This window comes from Ptychodera flava, chromosome 13 (genome assembly GCF_041260155.1).
Source record: "Ptychodera flava strain L36383 chromosome 13, AS_Pfla_20210202, whole genome shotgun sequence".
NCBI classification, from domain to species: Eukaryota; Metazoa; Hemichordata; class Enteropneusta; family Ptychoderidae; genus Ptychodera; species Ptychodera flava.
The window spans coordinates 20,469,229-20,481,762 of NC_091940.1; the positions used below are offsets into that span (position 1 = coordinate 20,469,229).

At 37.5% G+C, this 12,534-nt stretch overlaps 1 protein-coding gene across 1 annotated transcript in view; it reads right to left on the reverse strand.

Moving 5' to 3' along the window:
- Window positions 1–11,341, reverse strand: part of LOC139147045 (uncharacterized) — a 33,793-nt gene extending 22,452 nt beyond the window's left edge. The window contains exons 1-7 of the mRNA XM_070717897.1: window positions 11,199–11,341; window positions 9,232–9,342; window positions 7,694–7,936; window positions 5,527–5,665; window positions 4,427–4,646; window positions 1,188–1,389; window positions 421–596 (exon numbers count right to left, since the gene is read on the reverse strand). Of these exons, the coding sequence (XP_070573998.1) occupies window positions 421–596; window positions 1,188–1,389; window positions 4,427–4,646; window positions 5,527–5,665; window positions 7,694–7,715 (759 nt within the window). The 5' untranslated portion in view covers window positions 7,716–7,936; window positions 9,232–9,342; window positions 11,199–11,341. The remainder of the gene's footprint in view (window positions 1–420; window positions 597–1,187; window positions 1,390–4,426; window positions 4,647–5,526; window positions 5,666–7,693; window positions 7,937–9,231; window positions 9,343–11,198) is intronic.
- Between the last annotated feature and the right edge of the window lie 1,193 nt (window positions 11,342–12,534).

Sequence of the window (12,534 nt, forward strand, 5' to 3'; positions counted from 1 at the left end):
ATACAATTTTACTGATGGTGGGCTGGCCGCTGATTAGCTAATGATAGGAAAAAATATTATGGTATAGCGCGTATAGCGTCGCAAATTTTGGAAATGACCCGGACTATTGTCCAGTTGGCGGTGAACAAAAATACTGATTTAAAAGGGATATTAGTCCTTTATGCCGGGGGTGGTTGGTGGGAGCGTATGCGTGAGGTATGCTGATACAGAATGAGGCTTGGTTTGATTTTTCGCACTTCCAAACTTTCGGTTGGGGGGGGGGGGGGCAACGCAATTGGTTGCTTTACGTATAATTATCCGCTGCCCCAATGTGTCGTAATACCCAAGCTAACCGTGTTTTGTACATGCCACGAGTCCATCTCATATGCAGTTGTGGCACCGGTGTGACATGCACTGTAAAACTTCTCTTTACTTCCATACCTTGCCTTTTGATTTATTCAGCCAAACAATACCAGAGTGTTGATGTGCCTCCAGTGCTGCTATGGGATTGTTTTCATCCACTTGGATGACGCTGCTTTCGTCAAATATGAGAAATCGTCTCGCTCTGGCAACGTTACCAACAGCATCGTGCACACTCAAAATGATAGCGAAGACGCCTGTAACGGAATAGAAATCTTTTTAGTAAGGTAATGCACTATTTTACCCATTCAGAATGTACAATCGTTTACCCCAGAGGTCAGTCATTGTGAACATTATGGCAAACTACGGTAGATGAACAAATTCAATATAATCTCTTCATTTCTGGCGAACCTTTCATCACACATGTTGGATTTGTAAAACGTGGTGTATTGTCCTGAGGGAAAATCATGCCCTATCGGAGACGAGATCATTCCAGAGTGTAAAGATTTCCATTTGTAGTGAACGTGGACCATGACATATCTCTCTAAGTCAGTACTAACATCACATGGGAATCGAATATGCCAGATATTGTCTAGCAACACCTGCAAGCTTTCTTTCTTTTGGTTTTATTATAACCTTCGGAGTGAGATCCACGCTGCGTAGTTTTACCTCGAGTAAACACAGATCTCTTTTTATGGACTACACTTTGTTCCTTTCATATGATCAAGTGAAGCTTGCATGTTTTGTCGATTGGCCTGTGTGAGTTTACGATATGAGTATATTGTAATGCTAACGGCTTGAGAGTTGGCATTGGTGTGATTCCCAAGTACATACGATAAAACGTATACCTGTATCAGTCAATCTAAGCTCTACACTGGAGACAGAAGCGTTGATATTTCGCTCCGCGGCGTGAGAGGTAGTTGTTCTGATGCCGAGGAGACTTTGTCCAGTTTGATCAGCACTCAGTCGAAATGCTTCACAATCATAGTGATGAACACCAGCAGGGACATCAGTCCAGTCAGACGGTTCCCAAGTGACGGTGACGTCACGCTTTGATAAGAAAAATTATACAGTCGAGGCGACATCGACACGAGGTGAGTCGACCTCTGGGTCAAATTACACAAATGCACAGATTTATCTAATTATATACTGAAAAAAATATTCTTAGTTTCATCATAGACCCCAATGCACAGTGAATCAACATTTCGGTGAAATTCCAAAATCAAATTTCTTGCACAACCATAGACTTGTAACCACTCTTGTCTGATCAAGAACAGTAATGTAAATAATCCAGCATACATAAATGCATAGATTTATCTAATTTTGCACTAAAAAAATTATTCATAGTTTCATCATAGACCCCCATGCATAGTGAATTGACATTTTGGTGAAATTCTAAAATCAAATTTCTTACACAACCATAGACTTGTAACCACTCTAGTCTAATCAAGAACATTAATATCAATAGTCAGGAGTACACAAAGCAAATATTTACCTGTTTTTGTGTTGGAAAAATCTATTCATAGTTTCATCATAGACACCATGGACAGTAAACCAACTTTTTAGATGAAATTCAGAAATCAATTTCTTCTACACGAATGCACATTTTACTTCCCAATTCAAGCAAAGTACATTTAAATAAATTATCAAACATATAAAATATACAGATATAGCATGTTTTGTGGGGGAAAATTGTCAATAATTTGCCTGATAGACTCCATGTATTATGATTTGATATTTTCGGATGAAGCACTAAATCAGCCACATCTTGCCTTCTTATAGTTGCACAAAATATGGTGACCCCCCCCCTCAAATGTATGAAATACCATATTTCTTCAAAAATTCTTGCATGATAAATTGCAACTGTCCCTCCAAAAACACCAGCCGTCCCCTCTGTAATTTGTCCTTAACATAGCAATTGAACCAATTGTTATGTAAATTAGGTGATACTGTTTCAGTTATTCCTGGGGAGAATACCGCAGTGGTTTGGGGGGGGGGGGTCAAGTTTTAGAATGTCGGACAGGGGGAAGGGTCACATTTAAGACAGGAGGTTAGGGGAGGGTCACATTTTACGGCACAGGTGTGCGCAAAATTCCCCCGGCCCACCCCCTGTAATTACTGAAAGCTCCCTTAATACTTCACTTGATTTTCATAGTTTAGCAACCATTCAAGGGCAAGACAACGTGTAAACAATTTGACAGTGAAACTAACATTATTGAACAAACTTACCTACAACAATATAAATAATAGAAGTCAGCCCCCTCCCTTTGAACATTCGCATTTTACCGGCGGATAAAGGGTGAATGGTTGTTGTGTTACACACGGCAGAAATGCGAACAGTTGCTCAGTGACACAGATACTTACAGAAAACTAAGCACCAAAGACCCTAAGTACCAAAGACCCTACATCTAAATACAAGATAGAACTTTTTCTACCTCCTCTACAGGAGGTAGAAAAAGAAGGAGGGATTAACAGAGAAGAATTCAGGAAATTATACCCCACCACTGTGACCCCACCAGAATTCTATGGTTTGCCTAAGGTGAGTAAACAAAATACTCCACTTCGGCTAATTTTGAGCAGTGTTGGTACCATAACACACAACTGTGCCAAACTTGTAGCGGACGTTTTATCTCCCTTAGTCGGACAAATAGAACATTAATTTGCCAACTCTCAACATTTTGCCGTTTTGTATAAAACGGAGTATATAACTTACAAAGTCATGGAGCAGCAGTGGATTCACCTGTGTCGCCTATGTTTGCAATTTGTATATGGAACATCTGGACTAGATACATGTAGTATCGCTACTGAACCTCGTCCCCATTGTGGAAAAAATCTAGTGCAAACCTACTCATACAGATCACCCGTTACAACATAAACATGGAGTGTTACAAAGCCACTTTAATTGGGCCGAGTCCGTTATTACCGATGTGACTGATTGTGTAAAAGAAAAGCAACACATCGCGCAGGCTCTCGAGAAATGTGATTATCCATCATGGACGTTCAATCGGGTCAGTAAACCAAAAGCGACCATTTCAAGAACACGCAAAGACTTTGTTCACAAAGATAGGTAGATAGTTCTGCCGTATGGGGTAGTTAGCGTGAAGTAACGGACCCGTGCGAGCGGACGATGATGGAGGGCATTTCTGAGGCCCCGAAACGGACAATCAACTCCTGCGGCAGAATGTTTTTTTAAAAACCCACTCAAACACAAAACTGCCAAGAAAGACATCACTGGTCCTGTTTACACGATTCCGTGTCAGGGTCAGACCGACAAGGGCCCATGCACAGAATTTTATATCGGTGAAACGGAGATCTCTCTACAAAATAGCTTTCTTGAACACCGACCTCCCAGTTCAACGACATCTGTGGTTTCCCAACGTATCCATATTGAATCACTGGACCACTTTGTGGACATGGAAAATTGACAAATTCTTGATAGGGATCCCCGATACCGCGAAAAGGTTGTCAAGGAGGCGATGTTAACCAGCCATCTCTTAATAGAGACAGTGGAAGGTATAAATTACCAAAAGTCTATGACCCGATTTTGATGTCCCATGTGTTAAGACCTCTAAGGTGTCCCTATTTCAGTGACTAAAATCTATTTTTTTGAGATCAAAAGTTCAGTTGACAGTAATTTAGGATTTGATGTGTTTATCTTAACATTAGCAAAATTTTAGCAAATGTAAAATGTAACCTCCAAGGCATGTTGGTAAACAATGACCCATGAAAGGGTCGATCTCATAGTAACAATGCACCCGTCAACAAAATTTCAGGTTTTTTTTCCAGTTTTTTTTGCAGTTTTTGAGAAATCATGTTCACAAACAGGCAGCAGTACTATATTAGCTTCCGTGAGTTAACACGTCAGCCGGAAATGACGATTGCCTTCAAACTTTGAAACCAAGTTCGCAGCCAATACTCCAAGAGATGTGCAAGACTTACGTTTTGTTTGTTAATTCTCAAAGTTGTCGTGTTTAAGATCGATAAATTCTCCTTATTCCTGCTGGAGATTGCAAAACCTGGATCAAAACCTACATCTGATACAAAAAAATTGAGAATTTTTCATAAACTGTTTAATTTTTGTACTCACCTGTCTTTTGTAAGGGTTTCCGACGTCCAAGATTCTCGCCTTGCAATCGGATGACGTAACAGAACAGTGTTGTGGTGGCACGAAATCAAACAAAACCGCTACCGTCCTTTCAGTTACCACTTCGCCGTAAAATTGTGCGTCGTCGACCGTGACATTCGGCAAATCATAGTTGTTTATCTTTATGTACCCGCCATTCTTTGCTGTGAATGTCAGAGATACCCTTCCAGACACAAAATAAGAGAGACATATTCTAGTATCGAAATAAATTGAAATGATCTGAGATGTAAAAGTTAAGCAATAAATGCTTAAGAATTCAATGATAATTTAAAAGATGTAGTTGTTGTTTAGTTTGTCCTTTCATTGCCACCACGAAAACCCGTTTATTTGGAAATTCAGAACCGAAAACAGTCAACTGGATCTTGGTATCCATATCAGGTGTGGCCATGCATTTAACGTCTCTCCTTGTTTGATTTGTTGTAATATCTAACATGACTCTAAGCACGGCACACAGAAATAAAGTACAATCAATTTAGGTTAATGTAGAATGCGCCTCGGGGACTAATGTTCGGACCCTCAAACTTTTACACAACTGTTTTGATCTACCACTCGAGGGAGTTCATTTTGAAGCTCCAGGAGCAAATCAAGTTTTCGTCAGTTTAGTTTGTAAAATTCGAAAATGCTACTTTTCCCCACAGTGGTGGCGGCCATTTTAAATTTCCGAAGCGTCTATAACATGAAGAATTTGGCAAGTTGTTACTATGGTACCAAATTTTGCACGATGACCTCTAAATCTTTATTCGTGATTTCGGAAGGGTATGTCTATAAGTCCTCCGGAGGAAAGTTTTCCAAGTGTCAATTCTTTCGATTTCGAGGCTCATACTACCTTTACAGTCTTGCCATTCGAAAGGAAATTCAAATTGTATCGGTACTGACCGAGGATACCTTTGTACTTTTTATTTTCTACACTGACCGAAAAATAACCCTGAAACTACGCCCCATCAGATTCACCCAAATCCACTGGAATTCTCACAGCTTGTGTCTCAATAAAACGAGATAGTTCTGGAAATGGCCCATCGTTAGCTTAGCATTGTATTGCTTACTTGTCATTGTGTTTGAACTTAGTAGATATATCGACGGAGTGACGGCAAATCCTCCTAGGCAATTCTCCACGTGGTATGTTCAAAATATGTGACTCTTCTCCCAAGCAAATACCCTCACCACTTTCTGCTTCAGTTTGATCTGTGTAGACAGTGATGTACTCCGGGTGATAAAAACGGGTACAATTTCCTACAAGTATATTACAGTCATATGCGCCCAATGCCCTCAGGAAGTAAGTTTCTATTTCTCAAACTATGATCTACTGAATATTTCACTGTGTGAATGCAAATTTCCAGTATCGATTCTAATGATGGTATTGTTACGTAGCTAATTCCTTCAAGGTTTTCGAAAAATCTAACAAGAAGAGCTACCATTCACACAACAGCAACTGCAACTTCATCAATCAAAACAACGTTACAGGATCTTAGCTGTAAGTTGATTTGCATACAAAGCAGACACACACCTAATTAGCGGCGACACCCATAATTCATGACGCTATATGTGACTGTGTTTTACGAGCTTGAAAGCGGAAAAAAATATATATTTTAAGTTTTACTGACAAACATGAAGGTAGTATACACCTTTTGAACATGAGAATCTCACATCTCACGTTGATGGCTTTGTAACTATATGTAACATGTAAATTATAGCTTGTATGATTATTTCTGGAGCTGCAGCATTCATATTCATGATTGGATTAACTCATTTATCTGTAATGTATATTCTCTTGTATGAATATATACTTCAAACCACTCCTTTGGTGTATCGTTAAAATACCCTTTTCAATATCGCTAGCTCTACAGCCAGCGTGCTCTCTCTCGTCTTTATAAGGAGACGCGCAAAGATATGGAAGAGGCTGTATTGTTGGCGATACACCAAAGGAGTGGTTTGAAGTATATATTCATACAACAGAATATACATTACAGATACGGGTTCTATTGAAAGGCTTTCACTAAAACTGAAAAAAACTTAAATGTTCTTATTTGGAATAATATATTGGAAGGTTTTTTCTACGAAGAGAAATAAAACTTTAAAAAAATATGTCCTTTCTTCTGCGCACGACGAAACCATAGAATGGCATTTGCTATATTAGCGTATCTTGCGACGTTCCAACATCCAAAGTCGCTACCGCACAACGGCAATTTGTAACGCACACAGTCAGGATTAGCGACGCATTTATTCTCGGTCACATTTCGAATATCTACTACATCTCTATCATTTTCATGACTTGATATGTGCTAAGATGCCATTTCAAATTTCATACGTCGTTTTCGCAACGGAATTTGACTCACTTCATCGGTAAATAATATCGTCCAGAAATGATTTATAAACCCCTTATTATATCATTATGTGAAACGACACAGCGCAGGTCGTGCGAGCGTACGTACGCGTATATATCCGCCGCGGCGTTTAGCATCGAAAGAATTCGGAGCGATGTGGTCGCTTGTGACGTTCACGTAGACACGGTCCGACCTTGATCTAGTATTGTAGCTAAGTAGGCATTTCAATCTGAACGACATTCTGTTATAAATTTCATACACAGTTATCATCAAAGTTATCATCAAAGTTCGTATTTACATATAAGCTGCTTAGTTTATTCAGACTATCAATTCAGAACAACAGAGTGCCCTTGGTCAAACTAGTATCCCCGAGAAAAAAATTAGAATTTCCCTCCTTTCCAAATCTGAGTAGTAATAGTACTTTAAGATATAGGCTATCCCTTGGGGAGTTTTAAACTTTTGCTTTCACCAACACTCCCCGGAGCCCAAGTCTACATATTTTCACGTTTCAACACGAAATGCTAGACAGTTGTCGTTCGTAAAATATGGTATATATTAGGAGTCGCAGCGAAAAAATTTGGACCCTGATGAATATTACATCAAATTTACCGGTTTGACATTTTCAAATGCCCTCCGTTCTGCATTTACCGGCTTTTTTTCTGGAAATAGTCTTTTTAAGTCGTTGAGGGAAAACGTGAGTTTCTCTCAGTCTTTTAAAATGAATTTGACCAAGTTATTGGCAGTGCAGAATTGTAACGTTTGTATGTCCATTTTTATCGGCAGGGCAGTATGAAATTCAAACTGTGTGAATAGATCCCTTCATTGAGTGCAGCAATATAAATATATTTGGAGATGAACTGTGGAAAATGGGAGCGATGAATTTCATTACCTCGCATCAATTGCCAACGCATTACTGCCGCTACAATGCCAAACCCTGTTTCGTTCACGTAATATGGTCGGTTTATGTCTTCAACAGATGGAACGTAGCTCACTGCCCAGTCAACTGTAAAGGAGTTTGTGTTAACGCCACAATATACAAAGTTGTCACCACTGCAGTCGAGTTCACATGCTACACCCTCAGTTGCTGCTAGAAACGTAGCACTACATTCTTCAAATGTCGGCTCATCTGTAACTGTGGAGAACATCGCAGCAAAATGAAAAAATATATATTGACATCACACCAATAGCAAACTTTCTGAAATTCTGTTGACAGTGCTAAGAGATGAAGTGCGACAAGGGTGATTACATTTGAGTCATCTTTTTTTTAATGTAAATTTTATTACCAAATTAAAAGGCCAAACACAGCCTTCCTTTACAATATTATTTCATTACAATATGATTGTAAATCTACATTAACATAGAAAACAAAAAAGCACAAAGAAGGGAGACAACATCGAGGCACAATAACTAACGTCAACAAAAGCTGAGTCATCTTAAAGTCTAAAACTTAGGGCATCTGAAGAATTTGGGATGTCATTTATGTAAATTAGGAATAACGTTGGACCTAATATTGAGCCTTGTGGAAAACCACATGTAATGTTTGCCTTCTTAGAATGTACATTAGCTATACTGACATATTGTCTGATTGAAGATAACTAGTAAACCATTTAAGTGGAAAGCCCCATACCCCACAATGTTCTAGTTTTGAATTAAGAATGTCATGATTCACTCTATCAAACGCTTTTGAGAAATCAATAACTTAACCAATAATTTATTCCCCTTTGTCTATCTCTTCCAACAAAGATTGGATCAAGCTGATAATCTACACTTTACAACTACATTTTTTTTAATCTATACTGACTTTTGTAAAAAACAACAACATTTATTTCCAAGTAATCAATCAAACTATTATTTACAACTCTTTCAAAAGCTTTACTAATAACAGGGAGAATATAAATCGATCTTAAGTTCCTTAAAGCATTTATGTCGCCCTTTTTATGCAAAGGCAGGACTCTTGCTATTTTTAGGTCTTTGGGGAGCATCCAACACGAAAAGACAGATTGATAAGATAACTAAGAGGGTAAGATATTTCAGCCCTGGCATCATAAATAAATTTAGGAGGAACAGTATCCCACCCAGCAGCTTTTGACACGTCAATCTTACTGATTATTAGTTCAATTTCAAACTCTGTGACTAGTCTGAGTAAAAAAGAATGTTTGGCTTTATTGCCTAGAAAATCATGAAAACTAGAGTGAACAGAGTTTGGGAGATCTTTGGCCAGATTTTTGACAGTTGCAACAAAACAATTGTTGAAATCCTCTACAATATCTGATAAATCTGTATGGGTTTGAACAATCCCATTGCAATTTACTTCTAAATGATTGGGATACTGAGATACTTATGTTTTGAGCTACCCATAACCTAGGTACTAATTTTGTTGTCCTTTTGAGTTGCTGTTGTAAGGTCCGTATAGTTATGCATACATACTTTCCAAGCAATTCGGTCCAGCAAATCCATTAGCACAGGAGCAGGATGACGGCGTGGTTGGACAGTATCCTGGATAACAAAACTTGCTGTCAGGTCTCCAGGAACAGCGTTCTTTGCAAGGAAAATATTTTAAATAATTGAATAAATAGATATCAAATCAGGTCCAATAATCGTTATCATTCAAGGTAACTAAGAAATTTAAAAGGTCCAAGGAACATATTGAAAACGATAAAGCCAATGGGGTCATCTTGAACCACAAAATAGTGGTGGTACCAGGTGTCCGGAATGGGTAAGCGTACCCTGCCAGCTAGCCGCACCCGTCAAGATTGACCCAAAGCGACAAATCCATTGTTATTTGGTGAATTCACCAAATTACTTTTGTGAGTCAAAATTTGGTATGCTGTCACTCATCATTTGAGTAACAGACAGGTCATATTTTGATACCACATCTCCATATCTACCTTAGAACTTCTTAAATGATTTCACTAATCTACTTTCTGAGAATCCTTGCCTCACTAACTTTTGAGCTAATAGGCTGTGCCTAACTCGAAAGTCTTCATATGAATTGCATGCTCTACTCTATCTAAGAAGTTGTGAAATATACACACGATAAGCTGGAGATGATGGTATATTGTTCGACAAAAAGGGAAAGTTTATGATTTCAAAATTAAAATCGTCTCTTTTGTCATACAGCTTAGTATATTGTGTATTTTGTCTAATTTCAAACAATACGTCTAGGTATGAAGCCGAGTCCACACTTTCAGTTGTTTCTTTTATTTCTAAATCATCTGGGTAGATGTGGTGTAGAAAATTGGATATACAAGGATTGTTTAAACTGATGAGATCATCGATATATCTGTGGGTGGTGTTAAATCGCTAAACAATCCTTTTACACACAGATTTCTGAAGTGATTCTATGAACTCTGCTTCATACGAATACAAAAATAGATCTGCAAGAAGTGGGGCGCAGTTTGTGCCCATGGGAATGCCTATGGTTTGCCTGAATGTCATGCCAGCAAACTTGATAAATATGTTGTCAATTAGGAAATATAGCATTTGAATCACCTCAACATCACTGTATTTGAGTTTGGCATCGCTGTTGTTGGTGAAAAAGCCCAAGTTGCGCTTGATGGCAATGTATTCATACCTGCGACTACCATTCTTGTAAAAGAACGCTTTCTTCTCGAGAGATGATAGCCTGTCTTTTAGTTTGTTATGTGGGATGGTTGTGTACAACGTTGAAAAATCAAATGTGTGGATTGAATTGTACATGTTTTTGTTCTTTTGTAAAATATGTAACAATAAAGAATTATATGTTCATAATCCGAAAAATAATAGACCTGATTTTCACGAACAAAATCAAATGTGTGGATTGAATTGTACATGTTTTTGTTATTTTGTAAAATATGTAACAATAAAGAATTATATGTTCATAATCCGAAAAATAATAGACCTGATTTTCACGAAAATTTCAGTATATTATGGCTATTTTTGGTCTAAAAGAACAAATGTGATATCCGCTTGGATTCTTAGTGTTTCCATGGCAACCTTGTGGCTGGAAATATCAAGTGCCAATGGAAATGGCTTATAATGCTGAAATAAATCACAATAGGAGTATGATGGACCTAAATGAATAAAAAAGTTGATCTTTATGTCCAACAAGTTTCCATGGCAACTATTTTGTGGCTATAGATATTATTTTTCCTGACCGCGCCAGAAACAGCTTTTATTGCCCCAAAAATCAACAAAAAGAGTATATTCGGCTTAAAAACCTCAAATGCAATCTCCGAGAATAGCCCACTTATAATAATAATCATCATCATTATCATCATTATCGCCACAACATAGCAACAGTTGATGAAAGTGACATAGTGAATATCTTACAAACCATATGTACGAAGGCTTTTTTTCCAGTTACATTGATGAAAACTTTCAAGTGTAAAAATTAGAATATTATAAGGACTTACGTTCACAGGCCCTATTTACAATACCATTTCTGTCAACAAGCGAATATGCTTGTATTTCTCCACCTCTGTCATATTCACATTTGTAGCACTGTTGGTTCGTTGAACTTGAACATCTTATATTATCACAGTTAGGAATTGAAGCACACACTACATGGTTGATAAATGAATGAATAAAAGAAAATAAATAAATAAATAATAATTAAATAAATAAATAAGAATTAAATAAATAAATAACTAAATAAATAAATAAAAATAGATAAATACATCAATGGATTAATAAATAAATAATGTCGCATTAAAAGCATTTCCGATGGATACTTTAATGTCCACGAGGTTGTATTATTGTCATGTATTCTATAGACTTAGGTGTAGAAAGAGAGAAATTTTATATGGCAATTAGTATAGCATTACAGATGTGAATACTGCAAATTGGTTCTCATTTTGTAGCTGATGCTCCAATCTAACGTGCCGTGTAGATGTTGAATTATATGTTGCCATAGGGCGGATAAAAAATTTGCTCTGACTTTCCTGGCTATTACAAACAGTGTTTCTACAAAAAGTATAAGCTTCAGGTTTTACAACTCGGCTAAGTCGATGCCATCATGAAAAGTGATATGTTTAAGTGGATTATGTACGTATGTTACCTCTGCATTGATAGGAGAAACAATATCCATGGCACAGTCCACTGTAGGGTTCGTATCTATATCCTGTACGGTAAACTACTTGTTGTCGATATCGCGTTCTGAATAAGAAACATTGAAATGTTGAAACTGAAAAAGTCAAACATCACTGGAGTTACATTAATCATATAAATCTTCCGAAAAACATATGTCTTTGGCAGATGTAACTCTAAATCTGTTTATCATGATTTTATGCCATTTCTTTTCTGTACTCACTGAAGCATAATATGAGGCCTCGAAGAAAACCGAGCTTGAGTATTCCCTCTATTAATAATGATTGAAGTTTTGTTTGGTGCACCGTTACCTGCTGACATTTGAGTTTCTGTCGTGACTTGGATTAAGTTGTCGCCAATAACAATGCATCTTATACATGAGTACAAGTATTGCAAAAACAAATGCAATATACTCGTTGGGTGGAACACAGATACTGAAAAAATTGCCAAAAGTTACCGTCATTGAAGTGATAAGATTTTGCTCTATAACAACATTTGAAACTACAGAACAGAAGGAAATTAGTGGACATTTAAATGTCACACTCTTGACAACTTTTTCCGAACAAAAAGGCTAACGTAATTTAGGAAAGTTTTTACTGGGCTGCAAGTCTCTCACTTGTACTACTAGTATAGCGAACATATTAGTACGCCACATGCTCAATA